Here is a 21,324-nt window from a genome sequence, read left to right on the forward strand (position 1 = left end):
ATTCCAAGGTTTTCTAGAATGTTTTTGTAAGATACGCATGTAGCAATCAGTAGAAATTTTTGGCAGTATTCCTTCCTATGAATGTATGTATATAAATTATTTACACATATTAACTTTACTAGCTAATATCTCAATTCCCCAGTGTTCAAGATCCACTTAGAGCAAGGGTCAGCATTAATGATAGCAGATGTAAATCCATAGTTTAGTCTTCATGATTGTCTTGAATCTTCCAATTCTTGATAAATCTGATTAAATCTCACTTTTGATTGAGCATTGTAGGGTGGCTGGCCCTTCACCATTTTCTTGTTTGTGTTGTCTTGAATTACTTTCATTATTGCCAATTAAAAGTTTCTTCCCAATAGTATTTTGAAGCCACTTGCTCATTTTAGTTAAAGTCAGATGATAGAATCCTAAACTCCATATCACTAGGCACCGATAAAAACACCAAGTTATCACAATACCCCAAAGGAAAAACAGAACCCACTGTGCAGTAGGGCTTCTGCTCTTCACTTCATGACCATTGGTGACTTGTGACTGGTATGTGGGATGAGTCTTGAAGATAGGTAGTAAACAAGTACACTAGAAATTCTGAGAATTTTTTTTTTTTTTTTGCCTTGTATACCCTGATTAGTAAATTCTCATTGGAATTAATTGGACGTTTGTACTGAGTTGGGCACCAAGGTGTTTTAATTCATGAAATCTTCCCTTTGGCTAAACAGGATTCATAGGGCAAGATCAGAAAGAAACAAAAGCAAAAACCACTTGCTTCTTTTCACCCACTTTTTAAACTTAACTCTTGGATCAGGTTTCCTCTGACATTTGGTTGAAAGTTAAGGCAAGACCATAATTTTTTCAGGTGACTTTTAAAATTTGGGGGGTTCACCTCTATTCTCCATACATAGTCTCTGCTCAGTAATCAATGTGTCTAGTTCAGTATATTACAACAAATATTTTATTTAAAGTGGAAACTTTACTGTTTCTCCAGATTTTCCTCTTTCCCCAAGTTGCAATTTTACCATGCCTCCTCCATCTTGCTAACCTTGACCTCTGACTTCTTCAAGGCATAAAGTTTGGCCAACAATGGAGAAGTGAGGAGGTAGAAGGATTCTTCCTTGACGAGTATTTTCTGATGATCTAGCATCAGTGCTTTGCAGCCTTGGCAGATGTTTAATGCTAACCTTTTCTTACTGGCAACATTTCTTTGGGGGTGTTTTTGGAGTTTTCCTTTTTCTCTGGGATTTCTTACTTGTGATTCCTTTGATGTAGGAAAATGTATCTTTAGCTGCTTGCCTGTCACTTATCCTTTGGACCCTTGGTACATGGCAGGGAGATTATTCCAGTTTCCTGTCTCTGGCATCACCTCTCCCTCTGGGTCAGGATTGAAGGCAACCTCACCCAGTTTTCCCTTGCAGGTGGCCCACCTCTGATCTATGTGGAGGGGACACATTCTTTTTACCCGTGAACTAGGCAGTTACTTCCCAAATTGCAGCCCCTGCTCTGCTGCTGGGTTTCAGCCTGCCTCTCTTTAGATTTCTCTCTTTGGAATTTTTGTTTGAGATTTCTCTGATGTGAGATAGACACCAATCCTCCATGTTCCCCCAAGCTCCAGGAGACCTTTGCCATGCTCTTTGAGTTGTCCTGTGGAAGCTTGAGGTGAGGGGCCTCTATACCCCATTCTGCCCATGAGAAGTTTAGAGGGTAGAAAGGAGGGCTCAGCACTGTCAGAGGCCACTCAAACTCCACTCCTAGTCCTGGCATCTTACTTTTCATGCTGTGATGTGGGTAAGAAGTTAAGAATCCCCAAAAAGTGCATTTTGGTTGCCTGTTTTTATAAGTCCTATATGATGGTCGTGCACCTGTGTTTGGAATATGGTAGCTGTAGTTTTGGGGTTCAGTTGAAACTAAGACAAATAGTTACATTTTAAAATTATGTTTAATTTGGATCTGAACCCCAAGAGATGTGCATCCCCCTGTTACTGCCCACATTTTACAGATGAGGAAACTGAGGCACAGAGGGGGTTAATAACATGCCCAAGGTCACTCAGCTTTGAAGGTCTGCATTACTGGGGAGAAGTCTTATCTGGAGAAGCAGATTTGAGAGTTAAGCCTAGATGAGATTATCCAGTTGACTCAGGTTTAAGAGGCAAGTATTGTGGGTTAACTTCCCAGATCCGATCATCAGCCCAGTTTCTCAGGGACCTGGGCGGAGGGAGGGAGGAGGCATTCCCTTCTACCTCTGGCCCAGAATATGGGTCATGGCCCAGCAATCCATGCAGAAAGCTCCAGAGGATGAGCTTGGTAACAGCGCTGCTGGAAGGTCATTCTCTCATCTCCTCCTCCTGAGTGTGTGCCTCGGATGTAAATAATTTACAATAGCAACAATTAGAGAATGCATTCTGTGTGGGATGAACCCGATTCCCTTAATAACACTGCAGGCTTATATATAGCACAGTTCAGCCAAGGGCCCCACGTGCTCACCACGCCACAGCCAGTGTTGGCGGCTCTGGGTAGACCAGAGCCCTGTGCAGCAATGGGCCTGTGACTCACCGAAGGTCGCAGGAGGTCAAGGGCAGCACTCAGAATAGAACCAGCCTCTCTTTCACAAGCTCTAAACTCCAGTGGCAGGAAATTCCCTTTGTGAATCTTTTGGAAGAACAACAGTTCTGAAATGCATAGTAGTAGATATTCAAGACTGTTGCTAGGGCATGGGGCTTGGGAGATGTGGCCCTTGAGCGTGGAAATGTATATTTCCGGTGTATTTATTGTTAATTTGTTGATTTTGGAGGCAAGAGGAGAGTGGCTCAACCCAATGGCTCTAAGGGAGAGTAAGTTGGGTTCTACGCTGTTGATAAAAATGTGGAGATGGATGAATGACCTTCTGGAGCAGTGTCATAGAGTATGAGGGTTCATCCTGACCCCCGCTGCCCAGTAGAAGTAGAATACCAGCCACATGTGTAATTTTAAAGTTTCTAGCAGCCACCTTAATTTTTTATTTCATCCAGTATTGCCCAGATCATAATATTCCAACATGTAATCAATATAAAACATTAGTAAGCTATTTAAAATTCTATTGGCCAGGCATGGTGACTCACACCTTTAATCCCAGCACTTTGGGAGGCCAAGGGGGGAGGATGGCTTGAGCCTCCCCAAAATAATAAAATTAGTCTCTACAAAAAATAATAAAATTAGCCAGGCATGGTGGCACGTGCTTGTAGTCCCAGCTCGTGGGGAGGCTGATGCAGGAGGATCGCTGATGTGGTGAGTTGGATTTGTGCCACGGCACTCCAGCCTGGGAAATACAGTGAGACCCTGTCTCAAAAAACTAAAAAATAAATAAATTAATTAATTAAAAATAAATAAATAAATTCCATTATTCTTGCTAAGTCTTTGAAATGCTGGTGTGTATTTTTATGAATAGCACACCTCCATTTGGACTAGCCACATCGAAAGCTCTTGATAGACGCATGTGACCAGGGGCTTCCAAACTGGGCAGCACAGTCTCTAGTTCTAAATCTGCTGTTTGCCAGCTTTGTGGTATGAGGCCAGTTACTTCGCCTTTCTGAACCTCAGTTTCCCCTCCTCACCATGTATAAAATGGGGACCAATGGCCGGGTGCGGTGGCTCACGCCTGTAATCCCAGCACTTTGGGAGGCCGAGGCGGGTGGATCACGAGGTCAGGAGATCGAGACCATCTTGGCTAACACGGTGCAACCCTGTCTCTACTAAAAATACCAAAAAATTAGCCGGGCGCAGTGGCAGGCGCCTGTAGTCCCAGCTACTCGGGAAGCTGAGGCAGGAGAATGGCGTGAACCCGGGAGGCGGAGCTTGCAGTGAGCCGAGATCGCGCCACTGCAGTCCGGCCTGGGCGAAAGAGCGAGACTCCGTCTCAAAAAAAAAAAAAAAAAAAAAAGGAGACCATAACCCCTCCCTCTCCTGGTATTTCCACGGGTCACATGTGTAAAGCAATAAGTGCAGTTTGTGGCACATAGTAAATGTCCACTTGATGTGTGATTTCTTCCTCAAAATGACTTTCACAGCAACTAAAGTATAAGCTCCCTGTGGGAGATGGAAATGCAACCTGACTTCTGATTATAGCCGAGCATTGAACCCACCCTGTCCCTGTCTCTTTTCCTGTCTTCCACTGACATTGCTTTTCCCTGAGGCATCTGCGCCATTCATCTCTTTACTTTCTTTAGGTCTCTGCCTGGAAGCCCCTTTATCAGAGATGCTTTTCCTGAGCACCCTCGCATAGAAAGCAGCACCTCCACTCTCAGCCCTCTGACCTGCTTTGATTTTGTTCGGAGCACTTCGCACTCACCACAAGTAGAGTCAGTGCCCATTTGTTTCCTCCCCTCTCCCTACTAACCAAAAATAAGCTCTTTGAGGGCCCTGGCTGTTCTGTCCACTATTGAATTTCTATCTTCTAGAAGAGTACCTGACACATAATAGTTGTTCTGTATGGTAATGAATGAATAGATAAATTTATTGACCATCCACAATGCTTTTTGACTTTAGCAGGTAGTACAGAAATGAAATCCACAGTTCATTTGATGAGAGGGAGACAGAGTGAGAGATGGGCGATCAGCTGCCTCAGGGCCCTGGTTCTCCCTAAGTCCTCTGCCACCCGGTGCGCCATCCCCAGCACACACCTCATCACTCTCCTACCTTCTCCCACCCACCCAAGTCTCTCGTAGGCTGTCTGTTCTGCTGAAATTTCCTTTTCCCCATCTGTGCTCAATAAAACTGTACATGCTATTTGAAACCCTTCTCAAGTACTACCTCCCTCTTCTATGGGGTTCTCTCAGTGCCTTTGCTGAAAACAGTCTCTCTGGCATCCATTCCTCCGTTGGACTTCATTTCTTTATTATAGTATTTATGGCAGCATATTTCATATTAGAATTGTTCACACTTGAGTGTGACTCCCCCATTATATTTTGAATCTCTGGAGAGCAGGATCTAATTTCAGCTGGAATGAGATGAGCCCGGGGAATGCTGGAAATTGTACAGACTGTGTAATGAGATATTCACAGGTTAGAATCCCAAGTCTGACACTTGGGAATTGTGAGCTTAAGAAAGTTATTCAATGTCTCCAAGTCCTAAGGTGCTCATTTGTTAAATTGGGTAACTGTACCCATTTTGTGGAATACATCTTTATTAATAACTGCTCTGGACTGTATGCTTTGGCAACTACCAAGACAACAAACCATTTTAAAGCCAGCATATAGTAGATGCTCAATAAATACCGATAATGTGACTCTCATATTATCTGGAGTCTCCAGCACAGTTGGTGCTAATATGGTCTTATTTACATAATGGGAGTCACTCCCTGCCATCATAACATATATGGGTAACATATGTACTCATCCTTGTTCCAGCCCAACAAAATATCCATTTCCATTAATAAAGTCAAGGACTCTATAGAAACTTTCATTTTCATTTCTGGTGCTCTGCAGATTATTGTGATGTTCTAAATCAACAGAGATATATTCTGACTTCTTCCATGAAACATTCATCTCTACTTGAGGAAATGTAGATGGTATTACAGGCCCTAAGAACAAAGCAGGTTGAAACATAGCCATACATGCCAAGTGCCTGGCCAAGACAATGTGGCAGAATGAGAAGAACTCTTAACCGAGAGCTAGAAGATAGGAGTCTAGCCCAATTTGCCACTCAGGTTATGATCTGTAAAAAGGAGTTGGATTAGAGCAGGGTTTCTCAACATTTGCATCATTGACATGTGGGGTCCCATATTCTTTGCTGTGGGGGCTGTCTTGTGCAGTGTAAGATGTTTAGCAGCATCCCTGGCTTCCACCCATCAGATGCCAGCAGCATCCCCTCAGTTGTGAGGATCAAAGATGTTCCCTGGGGAGCAAAAGGTCCACACTTGGGAAGTACTGAGTTAAATCTTTCAAATTTCAGCTAATTCTGGGACTATAGGCTGAGGTCTCACTCTCCTGCACACACACACACACACACATGCGCACACACACACACCCCACACATTTCTCTTCCATGTATGACCTTGTTCCACTTTTGAGAGCTGCAATGTTCTGAGCCTTGTTTCTTTGCAAACAGTCTAACAGCTAAGTATTCTCTCACAGGCTCCCACCCTCCTCCAGTTTACAATAGAAGCCATGTAGAAGGGCTGTGTGGGTGACACACTGTGACTTCAGTGTGTTGTATCACTACCAGGATCTCCCAACAATCGCCTTCATCCCCTGCTTGCCACTTGGGGGCTCTGGCAGACAGTTTGGCAGCTGTAGTTGTTACTGTTCTGCACTCAACATGTACGGCTTTGTTTTAGGCTCTGAACAAGACCTCAGGCCACAGCTTTTGCCAGCTCACTCCTCTGCTCATGTACCTTTCTCCTTTGCCCCTGACAACTGAGACTTGCAGTGACAAGCAGATTTTTGTAGCGACTCATGATAAAACAGTGCAATGGGCAACAGAGAGAAATAATCAACTGGGCAATAAATCACATTTCTCTTTTAAATTTTTTTCTCTTTCTCAGCTTTGCTTTATCTTTCATATTCAGCTGGAAAAGTAGACAAATGAGGTGTCATATTTAATCATGTATATAGATGGGTTTACAGTTGACAAATTGTTTGTGTCCTCACCACATTTTCACATGGAAGACATAAAAATCTGAGGTCTTGAGAGGGGACATGACTGTCCACAGTCATGCAGCTGAGCGAGAGTAGCCAGTTTTCTAAAGATCGTTTCCAGTTAAAGGCTTACAGCCCAATGAACAAGACAGACATAGAAACAAATACAGGCATATCTCAGAGATTTGTAGGTTGGGTTCCAGATGACCACAATAAAGCAAATATTGCAATAAATGGAATCACCCCAATTTTTTGGCCTCGCACTGCATATTAAACTTATGTTTACAGTATCCTATAGCCTATTAAGTGTAGGATAGCAGTGTGTCTCAGAAAACAATGTATATGCCTTTATTAAAAACACCTTATTACTAAAAAAAGGCTAATGATCATCTGAAGTTTCAGTGAGTTAAAATCTTTTTGCTGGTGGAGAAGGTCTTGCCTCAATGTTGTTGGCTTCTGACTGATCAGGGTGGTCAGGTTGCTGAAGACTGGGTGGCAGTGGCAATTTCTTAAGTTAGACAACAATGAGGTTTGCCACATCAATTGACTCTTTCTTTCATGAAATAATTTTGTAGAATGTGATGCCGTTTGATAGTATTTTACATAAGGTAGAACTGTTTTCACAACCAGAGTCAGTACTCTCAAATCCTGCCACTGTTTTATCAACTAAGTTTATGTAGTATTCTAAATCCTTTGTTGTCATTTCAACAGTGTTCATAGCATCTTCATCAAGAGTAGACTCCATCTTGAGAAACTGCTTTCTTTGCTCATCCATAAGGAGCAACTCGTCATCCGTTCAAGTTTTATCATGAAATTGCAGCAATTCAGTCATATCCTCAGGCTCTACTTCTAATTCTAGTTCTCTTGCTATTTCTGTCACATCTACAGTGATTTACTCCACTGAAGTCTTGAACCCCTCATGATCATTCATGAGGTTTGAAATCAACTTCTTCCAAACTCCTGTTACTGTTGATATTTTGACTTCTTCCCATGAATCACAAATGTTCTTAATGGCATCTAGAATGGTGACTCTTTTCCAGAAGTTTTCCAATGTACAATGCCCAGATCCATCAGAGGAATCCCTTTTTATGGCAGCTATAGCGGTATAAAATGTATTTCTTTTTTTCTTTATTTTATTTTATTTTATTTTATTTTTTGAGATGGAATGTCACTCTGTCGCCAGGCTGGAGTGCAGTGGCGCGATCTTGGTTCCCTGCGACCTCCGCCTCCCGGGTTCAAGCGATTCTCCTGGCTCAGCCTCCCAAGTAGCTGGGACTACAGGTGTGCACCACCATGCCCAGCTAATTTTTGTATTTTCAGTAGAGACGGGGTTTCATCATATTGGCCAGGATAGTCTCGATCTCTTGACCTCATGAAATGTATTTCTCAATAAGACTTGAAAGTCAAAATCATGCCTTGATCTATGGGCTGCAGAATGGATGTTGTTTCAGCAGGCATGAAAACACCATTAATCTCCTTGTATGTCTCTGTCAGAGCCCTTATGTGACTAGATGCATTGTCAATGAACAATAATATTGAAAGGAATCTTTTTTTCTGCACAGTAGTTCTGGATAATGGCCTTAAAATATTCAGTAAACTATGTTGTAAACAAATGTGCTGTCATCCAGGCTTTAGATCACAAGCAGAGTAGATTTAGCATACTCTTAAGGGCCCTAGGATTTTTGGAATGGTAGGTGAGCATTTGGCGTCAACTTAAAGTCACCTGCTGCATTAGCCCCTAACGAGAGACAGTCTGCCCTTTGAAGCTTTGAAGTCAGGCACTGACTTCTCTCTAGCTATGAACATCATTGACATCTTCAGATATAAAGGTATTTTGTATACATTGAAAATAGGTTGTTGGCCGGGCGCGGTGGCTCACGCCTGTAATCCCAGCACTTTGGGAGGCCGAGGCGGGCAGATCACTTGAGGTCAGGAGTTCAAGACCAGCCTGGCCAACATGGCGAAACCCTGTTTCTACTAAATATACAAAAAATGAGATGGGCATGGTGGCGTGCACCTGTAATCTCAGCTGCTGGGGAAGCTGAGGCATAAGAATTGCTTGAACCCGGGAGGTGGAGGTTGCAGTGAGTCAAGATTGCACCACCGCACTCCAGGCTAGGTGACAGAGCAAGACCCTGTCTCCAAAACAAGAAAGAAAATAGATTGTTTAGGGTAGCCATCTTCATCAATAATTGAAGCTCGATCTTCTGGATAACTTGCTGCACCTTCTCCATCAGCATTAGCTTCTTCACCTTGTACTTTCATGTTATAGAGATGGCTTCTTTCATTAAACCTCAGGAAGCAACCTCTGCTGGCTTCAGACTTTTCTTCTGCAGCATTCTCATCTCTCTCATCCTTCATGGAATTGGAGAGAGTTAGAACCTTACTCTGGATTAGGCTTTGGCTTAAGGGAATGTTGTGACTGTTTTGACCTGCTACCCAGACCACTAAAACTCTCTTCGTTCAACACTAGGCTGTTTTGCTTTCTTATCATTCATGTGTTCACTGGAACAGCACATTTAATTTCCTTAAAGGACTTTTCCTTCACATTCACAATGTGGCTAACTGGTGCAAGAGCCCTAGCTTCCAGCCTATCTTGCCTTTTGCCATGCCTTCTAGCTTTTGATTTAAAGTGAGAGATGTAGGACTCTTCCTTTCACTTAAACAATTGTAGGTCATTGTAGGTTTACTAATTGGCTTAATTTCGGTGTTATTGTTTCTCGGGGAGTAGGGAGGCCTGAGGAAAGGGAGAGAAAGGGAATAGCTAGTCAGTGGAGCAGTCAGAAAACACACGTTTATCGATAAAGTTTGCCATCTTATATGGGTCCAGTTCATGGTGCACCCAAATAATTACAATAATAACATCAAAGTTTGCTTACCACAGACCACCATAACAGATACAATAATAATAAAAAAGTGTGAAATATTTTGATAATTATCAAAATGTGACACCAAGACACGAAGTGAGCACACATTGTTGGAAAATTGGTGGTAACAGACTGGCTAGGCTGAGGGCTGCCACAAGCCTTCAATTTGTAAAAACTTTAATATTTGCAAATCTCAATAAAGTGAACTACAATAAAATGAAGCATGCCTGTAAGCATAATACAAGGTGATAAGGGCTAAAATGCAGTTACAGAAAATGAGCAACTATAGCTCAGAGGAGTAAACAAATAACACTTTTTTAAATTAATTAAAAAAATCATGACCTCTGAGGACATGATCTCAGCTGGCTATTGAAGGATTTAAACAGGGTTTGGCCAGGCAGTGGGGATCAGGTGAACAAAAACACTGTCATGGGGAATAAGTTGACATCAGTATCGACATTCGTCATCATTATCCTCATCATGATACGTGCCATTTATTGAGCACTTACTGTATGCCAGGCACAAGAGGGAGCAATTATGTCGTTTAATTGTCATCTTGGTTCTGAGTGTAGGTGCTATTATTAACCACATTTTGCAGATAAGGAAACTGAATGTCAGAAAAGTTAAATACATGACCTGAAATATTACTGTTTCTAACAGAAACAAAGTGGATTTAAAGCTGCCTTTCAATATGGAGTAAGAGAAGCTCTGTTAGAATAAGTAGGGTGGGGTCACATACAGTTAAGCGAGTAAGTAGACTGAAAAGGAGGGCGGATCATGAGGTCAGGAGTTCGAGACCAGCCTGGCCAACATAGTGAAATCCAATCTCTATGAAAAATACAAAAATCAGCTGGGTGTGGTGGCACGTGACTGTAGTCCCAGCTACTTGAGGGGCTGAGGCAGAAGAATCACTTGAACCCTGGAGGCGGAGGTTGTAGTGAGCTGAGATTGTGCCATTGCCCTCCAGCCTGGGTGAGAGAGTGAGACTCCATCTCAAACAAAACAAAACTAAACAAAAAGTGTAAATTGTGTTTACAAAATTGGCATGGCCTTGTGATTTCTGGTCTATCCTCTCCACAAGGAACCTCTCTACCAAAGCTACCCCTTAGGCTTAAGCATTTCACCCTCACAGCACCACTGTGCCATAAGACCCCCTAATAAAAGAAGCATACGAGACCCCCTGACAAAATGTCCACCTTCAGTTTTCCTTTTGAACCCTGGGCAACCTTTGAGGCTGAGTCACCAAAAGACAAATTCTCTGGCCATGTTTCTTTGGGTTTGGGAGACATTCCATTGAATGTTGCAGAAGTGAACTGTAAGCAAGCTCCATGAACTCTTCGTCTCTAAAGTATTCAACCTAGATAGTCATGATAATCCATCACAAGACTTTGTGCATTCATCTGTTCATGCAAAAGCAAAATGTGTGCTCAGTGGATACATGCCTGCTGAGAGAAGGAAAAGGAACTCTTGTTTATTGGTACCTCTTTATGAGAGGCAGGTTGTTAGTGAAGACAGTAGATGGTACAGTCACTTGAATTGTGTCCCCATGTCTCTTACTGGGTGTATGAGACTCTGTTTCTGCATTAATTCATTTATTCATTTTTTCAACACATCTTCCTTGAGCATCTATGATGTGCCAAGTGCCAAGATACAGGCTCGTAAGCTCACCCTCAGTTTTACTTCCAAGAAAACTGCATCCATAATAGACCAAACAGTTTGTACATGTTCAGACAATATGTGAACAGCAAAATGGGAACATGGGCCTAGATTTCCATAGATTCTATGTTTTTAACCAGAACTGTACTGGGTTTTATAAACTTTAAAGCACTCTACTGATATAAGGTATTATTATGAAGATGTGTTAATCACATTTTTTCTTTTCCTGTGTCTTTTTCTTTTACTCCTCTTCCCCTCTCCTCTCTCTCTTTTGGTTTCTCTTTTTTTCTCTCTCTTTTTTTATTCTTTCTTCTATAGGACTCCACAGAATGGAGCAAGAATGAGAGGAAAAAGGCCGGCAGAAAAGCATGAACTGGAGGTTTGTTGAGCTCCTCTACTTCCTGTTTATATGGGGCCGTATCTCAGTGCAGCCCTCCCACCAGGAACCAGCTGGGACAGACCAACATGTCTCCAAGGAATTTGATTGGCTCATTTCAGACAGGGGGCCTTTCCACCACTCCAGGAGCTACCTATCCTTTGTGGAAAGACACCGTCAAGGATTTACAACCAGATATAAAATATACAGGTAAGACCTGGGCTAAATAGCCCTTGCCTTACGTTCATATTGTGCTTTGTGGAGTCAGGCGTTGATTGGTGCAAACCTTGCTGTGTGCAGAAGTGTCTGGGTCAAGGGTCTGTGCTCCTTCCACAAGCTGTTTTTGATTAAATTTTTTTTTCTTTGCACAAGAGATTAACAATGACAGGGAGAGGATCAAATAATTAATATTTATTGAGTACTTATTTATATGCTGGGCAGGGGGCTTAATACTTATTATATATTATCTCATTTAAACATTCTAATAGCCATCAGATATAGGTTTTGATTGTTTTTCCCACTTTACAAATTAGGTCATCAAGCCTCAGCTAGGTTGAGTTACTTGTCTAATGTCATACAGTTAGAAGTGGTTGGACTGGGATTCAGAATCTGATTTATCTGGTATATCATAATTTTAGTCAGCCACATCAAGTATAAGTAACGTTGTTTTGAGAATGCTGCTGATGTACCCAATATCCTACCCAAATACATTCAAACATTTGGAAAAATAAAGAAACCTTTTGTTAAGCAGGTCTGTACTGGTTCTTGGACCGCTGACATTCTACTCATCCAAAAAAAGACTTAGCTCAAATTCTTTCCTCTTTGAAACTATCTTAGAGTTTTCACATTCCACTTAACAACCATATCTTTGATAGATCCACAGCTCTCTACACTAACACCTCTTTAATTTAAAATCATTTGGAATTAGAGTGCATTCTTGTATATTTTTCTCACCTAACTGGAAACTCTTTGAGGGAATGACTTATACAGAATTCATTTCTAGATCCTCCCCAGAGTGATTTTTGCTCTGCCTTGTTATCATAAACACACAGTGAATGTTGTGGACTTAAATGAATAAGAGAATGCAAAAAACTCTCTCAGGTGTAGTTAGGTGTGGTCTTAGGAGGATAACTAGTTATAATATCACATGGTGGTGTCTGTAATGCAGTTTTATAAAGGGAACTCTGGTCCATGTTAGATAATCCATATGTGTTGGTTATTGCTGTTGAAATAAGAGGTATCCTGAATGGAACCACAGATTCAGAATATTCAACAGTAGCATCCTTTTAGTGAGCACTTACCATGTGCCATGAAGGGAGGATGTTCAATCCTCATAACCTCCTCTATGAGATGGGCAGTGTCTTCTACAGATGGGAAAATCAGGACTTTGGAGGTTGAGTGTGTTACTTTAAGTCATCCATCCAGTAAGGAGTGGAGCTAGGGTCTACACACTGATTTACCTGACCCCAGTGCTTTCCTTCCAAGCATTCTGTTGGATGCCTCCCCTGGTATAGCTTCCAAATGTGGAGTGTTGCAAGCTCTAAGAAACTTTTTCCAAACATTTTTCGTTACAATCCTTTGTAAACATCTGGGGGGTTGTTTTAGACATGTTGAGAAGTAAAAGGTTGCCAATGAGGATGGGGGATTAAGACCTCTAGATACTGATTTCAGTTCTTCACGTACTGGTCTTGTGACATTAGGTAAGCTCCTTCATCTTTTGCATTCTACTGTCCTAACTTATCAAATGATAGGGCTGAGGTAGATCAGCAGTTTTCAACCTATGTCATTCAAAAACCTAAGGATTGATTAAAGTAGCCATAGAAACCATTGTGGGGAGTGTAGCAAAGAGGTGACCAGGCAGGATTCTGAGCCCTACACCTCCCTTATACTAGAGAAGGCTTGTATCTGCTTTTGTGTTAAGATTTCATGTATGATTTACTTTGGATTCTACTCCTAAAACAAAGTTTGCAATCATCCAATAAGTTGATTTCTAAGATATCTGTCTAGCTCCAAAATTACATTTAAGATTTAGCCAAAGTCAAATTGTTAATTAAATGACAGAGTTCAACCCAGAAGTTAGGCCCCTGGTCATCTAGTTATTCCTTCCTTCTTTTATTTAATCCTCAAATAATTATTAAGCACCAGCTACAGACTCAACACTATGTTTAGGGCAGATGATACAATGAAGAGTAAAATAAATATAGTAGTTGCTGTCATAGGAGAGACTGACAGTAATTAAACACATGCACATTTCAAGGTATAACAAGTGCTATAAAGAAAAATGTGCAGGATGTGTATAACTGGGAAATCATAAATACCACAAACATTGATTTGGCACCAACAATGTACAAGGATTAGGCAGAACTCTTGTCATAATGTGCATATGAACCCATATGCAAATATGCACCCAGAGACGTGCTCATCCAGATGCTGATCAGAGCAACAGCCAACTAGGACATGCTCACCGGGGCAATTGTGAATTGATACTTTTTCCTTCCTGTATGCCACTTTGTTGAAACACTGACGTTTCAGCAAAGCATGTCCATAGGCAATTTCCATTGTGCCTGTCTTGCTGTATGCTAGCATGGACATGGCACATTACAAACTTGACATTTTCATCATAAAAAAAGAAAGGCCTGACTATCATAGTGCACATTTTTTGATGCTAGAGAGCCAGCTTTACTGATCTGCCCAGACCTCAAGCTTCCACCAGTTCCCTCCTCCCCAGAATCCTGGCTGGAACCCAGGGTGATTGGGAAGCTTCAGAAAGAAACTGGGAAGAAGTTTTCTCTCCTTATTTAACTAGGTTAAGGCCATCTTCTTTCTCCTGCATTTGTACACAGAGGCTGGCTTCTGCTCATAGAGTCATGGTCAAGTCATTGCTAGTGACAACAATGAGAACCTTTTTAATTAAAACCCAGCAGAAGCCTCTTCTCATGTTGCTTTACAAGCCAAGCAACAGTGTGTGCACATGCAGTCTTTTGAGGGCATGACGTAAATGCTCTGTCACTCACAAACTTGAGTTGCCACCTGAAGGCTTGGGGGAGTTTTCTGCTCTTGAATCTGCCAGGGTGCAGTGGGAGAACTTTTGACCTCGGAGTCAGGGAACTCGGGTGCTGACCCAGCTCCCCTGTCTCCTGATTGTGTGATTTTGGTCAACTAACGGAACTTCTTTGAACCTTTGGTTCTTCATCTGTAAAATAGGAGTGCTAGCTGAAGTCATCTCCAAGGTCCTTCTTATCTCTGAAATTCCATGATTCTGTGAAATAGTGTCATTTGAAAACACAGCATGTGGTAGTGGAAAGGATTTTGGATCTGGAGTCTAGATATTTAGGTTTTGTTCATTCTGGAGCCTCTTTCCAGCTTTCTCATCCTGGGCAAATTCATGTATGCAGCACTCACTCACTCATACATTTATTGTTTTAGAATTTAACACCAATCATTATCCATAAATTGTACTACTGTTCGCTAACATAGAGATGACCAAAAAAACCCAATAGATTACACACATATATCCTCCTATCCCCACATAACCCACGCCCCCTCCTCCACCCAGCTCAGAGTTAGGAGTGAAGGACAGAGGGCATAAAAAGTGAATAATGAAACAATGATCTTTCCATGGATAGAAATGACCGCTCAGATATCCAATTTCCCCCTCTGTAGAAAGGGATAATGATGTCTGCCCGACCTACTAGGTCAATGAGATACAGTTTGTGTGAAAGTGCCTTGTAAAATGTAAGTTATCTTATGCTTGAATTTTTTTCATTAGAGTTTTAAATCATCATTCTAACAAAGTAACTTATTTTCACTTTCTGTTAAGACTATACATATATTTGTCATTAACTCCTCATAGCCACACTCTGAAGGGAAATACTATTATTGTCCCATATCACAGATGAGAAAGGCACTAAGAGCCCATTGTTCATATTACACAACTGGAAAGTGGCACAGCTGGGATTCAAAAGCTGGTCTGTGGGACTTCCGAACATGGACCCTTAACTCTATGCTGTCACAACTCTCCCTGGTTCTTAGTTACTTGATTTATTACCAAATGCTAACAGGCTTCCTTTGACCATGGGCAAGTTTCAGCTGCTCTGAGACTCAGTTTTCTCATCTGTGAAACTGAGATGATATTAAATGCCTTATGCAATTGGGGTGAGCAATAACTTAGATTTCAAATATATAGAGTTTAGAATTTTCCAGGAGCTTCACAAAGGCGTGTCAGAATGGTGGTTCCCTCTTCCACTTCAGATGTTGGTTGTTTACTAGGAATTATTCTTTTATTCTCATGGTAATTTCAAAGTCAGTTAGTCCAAAGATTTTTCCTGTGTTTCCAATACCTTTTTGTGTTTTATTTTCTGTTTTTTTTTTTTTTCCTAACTGTGAGATCATCAGTAGGTGCTGTAAATTTAGCAATTATTTCAAAGATGGTTTTAATAGAATAATTATGGTACTCTTTGGATCTGAAGAGTCAGGGCAAAGGGGAGATTCTGGTAATGGTGGTCACTGTGTCACAAGAGGTAGTTCCATATTGAGTGGTTTTTCCCTGCTGGTTGCAGAACAAGTGGTTTGTGGCTTACGTTGCATCTCCCTTTGAGCTGTAAATATATACCTGAAAGTTGAGTGTAAATCAAATCTTGGTAAGCCAAGTCTAATTGCCTGGCTGTATTGCATATTTATTTCAGAGTTGTATAGATCTCAGCCCTCCTCTGTTGTCCTGATAATTTCTTCGTGTGTTTCACAAAAATAATAGGTTTTGTGGTAAAGCTACTTGGCTAAATGGATGGTGCTGGGGATGGATGAATGGTTTTACTAAGATGAATGAGATGTGGTCTTTATACAGCAGTCATTCAAGAGTATAGATTAGGCATCTCGATATGCCAGATATTGTACGTGGGGAGTTTATCTTGTGATAAACAGGATTTCTGCCCTCAAGGAGCTTCCAGACAAGTGGAGTTTAGAGAGAAGCCCACCCTTGCCCCACTCCAGGGGCTTGTGTTTGAACTTGAAAGAAGCTTTCAGCTTTTGATTCCAGGTATAATCTTGATATCATGCAGTAAAAGAGCTAGATTTCTATTAGTGTGGCATAAAGTAGTCAAAATCAGCATTTCTTAATGTATGTTACAGAGAACTCTAGTTCAATGTAATATTAAAAGATGTTTTCTGGAAAAAAAGAACACCCATTTATTTTTCCATGATGACTCTCATAGTCAAAGAAGCAATAATCATCACAACAGTGATAAGTTAATTGCTAATATTGAAATCTTAAGTGATTAGCATTGTACTTTATCTGGTATAGAAATTATTCCAACTGATGCTTACAATAATCCTGTGCAGTAGGTATTGCTATTATCTCTCCATTTGCACAGCTTGTACGTAGTGAAAGGGTTAATTTGTGATACAGCAGGACCTGTCATAGGCAAGTATGATTCTAGAGGCTGCATCCTTGACCTTGCCCAGCTGCCTCCCAAGTGATATAGACCTGCATATGGAAAACCCAAAGTTACGCAGGACTCCTTACCGCAGACCTTTATTAATATTAGACTGTGTAACAGTATTTGGCCCTATCTTTTTAACCGTACAACCTCTTTTGCTTAGAGGAATTGAAATTCTGGTGAGCAGACTCAGGGAATTGTGGGCTCTGCTTAAATCTGACAGCTTGCGTATTGCTTCTTTGGATTCCAGCCTACGTCAGAGCACACTAAAAGGGATACCTCTTCGTTTTGAGTAACTGGTTAACTGGCTGAGGAAGGCAATCTTCTTGTTAAGCTTTTGCTTTGAGTTATTGGTCTAAATCTACCTCCTGGTTTGTGATGGAAAAAAATTATCAGCTTCAGTTTTCTCATCACAAACCTTTTGTTCTTCTTTCCCCTTTTCATTTCAAATTCCCAAGTTTGGCATTCCCCCTGTGGTATAGATATACAAACCTCAATAGAGGGCAGAACCACAGTTGAGTTCGGTACAATTTTGATCCAATATGCAAATAAGTGGCTGGATATTAGAATTACCTGCAGAGTTAAAAATACCAATGCTTGGATCTTTCTCCAGGTATTTAGATTTAACTGGTCTAGGAGAGACAGGAGCTAAAAAAAATTATTGTCAGTCAGGGATAATTTTGCTTCCTACGGGGACACTTAGCAATTGTATTTGGGGAGATACTTGGTGTCCAACTGGTGGTGGTGTTTGTTGGGGGTGCTTCTGGCATCTAGTGGGTAGCAAGCAGGGCTCTGGGATGCTGCTAAATACCTTACAATGCATAGGATAGCCTTCTCCAGCAAACAGTTATCCAACATACTTTCAGTTGTGTAGAGGTTGAGAAATCCTGCTCTAGCATTTCTGGGGAAGAAGAAAAAAAAAGAGTGGTGGGAAGAATATTTGAATAATGGTCTTAGATTTTGGTCTTCATGAGTTTGAATTGGGATGGCTTAAATATAGGTACCACTGGAATGACTGGATTCCTAGAGTGTATGTCCACAGGATAAAATGGGGAAAGAATCATCCATGTTTTTGACATGGCCACAGACCAGGATGGCAGTTCAATGCATGAAGAGAGGTGGATCCATTTTTGCTTTCTCTAGCATAGAGGGAGTGGTTAAGGCAAACTAGCTCTCCAGTCAAAAAAAAAAAATTCTCCCTTCTGGGAATTCTAGTGCCTTTTGACTCTGGCTACAGTATTCCTTAGGAAGTAAGATATTCAGCCTCCATTGTTAGGTCCAGATATACATGGATTGTGTCATTAAAAACCGGCTTAGACCAAGTGTGTTAAAAGACACTTTTTCTTCCCTTCAGAACATTCCTTGTTGACTCAAAAGATGAGAACGGGATGATGGCCCATATTCATGTTTGTCAATTTCAGCCATTTAAAGGCTGACAGCATTGGTGAGAGGCATGAACCTGTACCTCCCCTTACCCCCCAGCCCACATACATCCCTCGCTTAATCCAAATTTTTTATCAAGGTCTCCCTGAATAGATAAAAGTGGAGGAGGATATCCAGCAAACATTTTTCTGGGCCATCTGGTGCCAATTCAAAGATAACCTTTAGTGTTGATTATTTAAAATTGATCTTCCAATTCTAAAAATGATAGCTTTATTGCTACCAAATTGGTACGTTTACAGTATTTTACCTCTTTGCTCCCATGCCATTACTGAACTGACTTCTGTGAGTTACAAACCATAGTCAGCTACAATTTCTACAGAACAATTGTCCAGCTTTTGTCACGAGCAGTGTCTGAAAATGGACCTACTTGCCCGCCCACTCTTATGGACAGACTGATACAGAGTCTTTAAACTGATCTAAAGATAGCGATTGTTATGATTCGGTAGATTAGGAGGAGAAATGGAGAAAAGCCCTTAGGGCTTCAAATACTGTGCTCCAAATCTTAGCCAAGGAAGAAAGAGAGACTGGATCTGTGATCTGGGGCACCTGCAGCTTACTCACTCATTTGAAAAAATGTTTACTGATCTCTAAACTCCTACTAGTCAGGCCCTGCACTGTTTCCTGGGGATAGAGGGAAGAAATCATTGATCCCTTCCCTCAAGGAATTCATGGTCTCTTTGGGGGAGACTGACTGAAAGGCAAATAACCACAGTGTCATGTGCCTTGAGAGATGCCACTGAAGCTCTGTGGGTGTAGGGAATGGGAACTTACATTGCATTGAGGTGGCAAAGTTGGGGAAGGAGAGGAGGAAGAGGCATGTTTGGAAAGGCATGCTGGAGAAGAGGTGTTGAACATAGGCTTCAAGGAGGATTAGGATTCATGAGAATGCAGTGAGGAGAGAAGCACCTTATCAAGTGGAATAGCACCTGTGAAGTCAGGAGACAGGAGAAAGCCTGGAACTATACGTCTTCATGTGTTTTGTGTGTATTTTGAGTAGTACTGATAGTAGGGCATAAGGTTGGAGAGCAGCTTCAAGCCAACAACAAAAGAAATTTGAGATAGCACATGGATTTCAACCAATCTTTAAAGTCTGGTGAATTGGCAGAATATTACTAGATAGCCATTTAGAACAGTGTTTTTTCTTTGTTGTTGTTTTTGTACATTTTTGACCTGAATACATGTGAACAAATACATTTTAGTTTGACACTCACTCAATAAACCTAGCTGGAAATATAGATAAAAATATATGATTGAAATAAAAATCCATGAAAAAAAACTTAACCTTACTACAGGTGATGCTTCTTAAATATCAAGATACCTTCTGTTCTATTCCATTCAAATATAATGTGTTCCTTTACGATTCATTTATTTTTTAAAATGCTGATGCTAACGTGGTCGTGTTTTGGTTCAGAGGAAAATTGTACCATGTGTGATTAGCAGAGTTTGCAATGGGTTTGTGTTAATCAGGTTAGAACCTGTGCCTTGGCTGATGGGGGCAAAAAGAAAACAATGAAGGCTTTGAAACGTGAAGCTGACATGCACGGATATAAAGTTAGAATTGCTTGGGCAGCAGCCTGAGGAGTGGGAGAAAGGGAGAAAGAGAGATGGGTTAGAAAACTGTGGCAGTAATTTAAGGGAGAGAAAGGGAGTGGTGGAACTAAGACAAAGGCAGCGGAGAAGGGTTTCATTAACCCTCAAATACCAATCAGTGCCACCAACAGCTGCAGGCTGCAGACCTACTGGTCAGGCAGCCTTTTCCCGTGCAGCATCCAGGCTTACAGACTCCAATTCCATTTTCAGCACCCTGTGGCAGGATGCATTCTTTTATGTAGAGTTCTACAGCTACTGGATACCTTTGTATGTCTAATAAAAGGAACCAGAATGCTCAGGCTTCTGCCTCTGGGCAATTTCTTTATCTCTCAAGGCCTGCCTCCTGGGCACAAGAATTACTGGGTCTCATTAGCTATGGATTCCCAGACTGGCTTGGAGGAAGGCTTTGCATTCCACCCTTTATCTACACCTGACTCTTCCCCGCTCACCTTGATGGAAGCTTCCAGCCTCAAGTTAGTGTCTAACCTTGTGTGAACCATACAATGGTCGCTATAGGTTAGCAAGTCTTTAGACTCAGGCAGACCTTAATTTGAATCCTGGTTCTGCCACTTACTACCTGTGAAATCTTAGGCACGTTGCTTAAACCATGTGAGCCTCAATTTCTCCATCTGCAAAATAAGGATAAATTCCAAGATTATAGTGAAGATTTAAGAAGAGAATATAAGACAGCCTTTAGCAGCCGGGCGCAGTGGCTCATATCTGTAATCCCAGCACTTTGGGAGGCCAAGGTGGGCAGATCACTTGAGGTCAGGAGTTTGAGACCGGACTGGCCAACATGGTGAAACTTCATCTCTACTAAAATTACAAAAATTAGGCAGGCACAGTGGTGGGCGCCTGTAATCCCAGCTACTTGGGAGGCTGAGACAGGACAATCCCTTGAATCCAGGAGGCAGAGGTTGCAGTGAGCCGAGATCATGCCACTGCACTCCAGCCTGGGTGATAGAGTGAGACTCTGTCTCAAAATAAAAAAAAAAAAAAGAAAAAAAGAGATAGTCTTTAGCATAGAGCAAATGTTCGAGGACTAGTAGCTAAAACAAATACCTGAAGTATCCACCCCTGCAAATCCGGCAACAGGGACTCTGAGATGTCTTACTGGAACTTCCAACAACTGCAGTGGGGATGATTGGTTGGTGTGCTTTGTAGCATAGGTACCCTAAGAAGGTAGCATTTGCTCCATTCTTATACTAGGAAGACGCTTTTTAGGAGGAAGCTAAAGAAAGAGCGCCAGAGACAGAAAGATTTTTGATGCCCTGAGGAACACGTGCCACCATACTGGCAAGGTCTCTTTAAGCTATCAGCATACATTGATTCATGTACACAGTGCACGTCCC

General features: G+C 41.5%; 1 protein-coding gene across 2 annotated transcripts in view; it reads left to right on the plus strand.

Annotated features, from left to right (window-relative positions):
- BRINP1 (BMP/retinoic acid inducible neural specific 1) overlaps positions 1–21,324 on the plus strand; it is a 203,339-nt gene that overhangs the window by 44,667 nt on the left and 137,348 nt on the right. Inside the window, exon 2 of one of the 2 annotated variants that reach the window (XM_003833086.5) lies at positions 11,447–11,714. In XM_003833086.5, the coding sequence (XP_003833134.1) occupies positions 11,497–11,714 (218 nt within the window). In that variant the 5' untranslated portion in view covers positions 11,447–11,496. Of the gene's footprint in view, positions 1–11,446; positions 11,715–21,324 lie in introns of those variants that run through there. The other variant, XM_063593923.1, reaches the window with a different exon arrangement.

The sequence above is a fragment of the Pan paniscus genome, chromosome 11 (genome assembly GCF_029289425.2).
Source record: "Pan paniscus chromosome 11, NHGRI_mPanPan1-v2.0_pri, whole genome shotgun sequence".
In the NCBI taxonomy this organism is placed as follows: domain Eukaryota; kingdom Metazoa; phylum Chordata; class Mammalia; order Primates; family Hominidae; genus Pan; species Pan paniscus.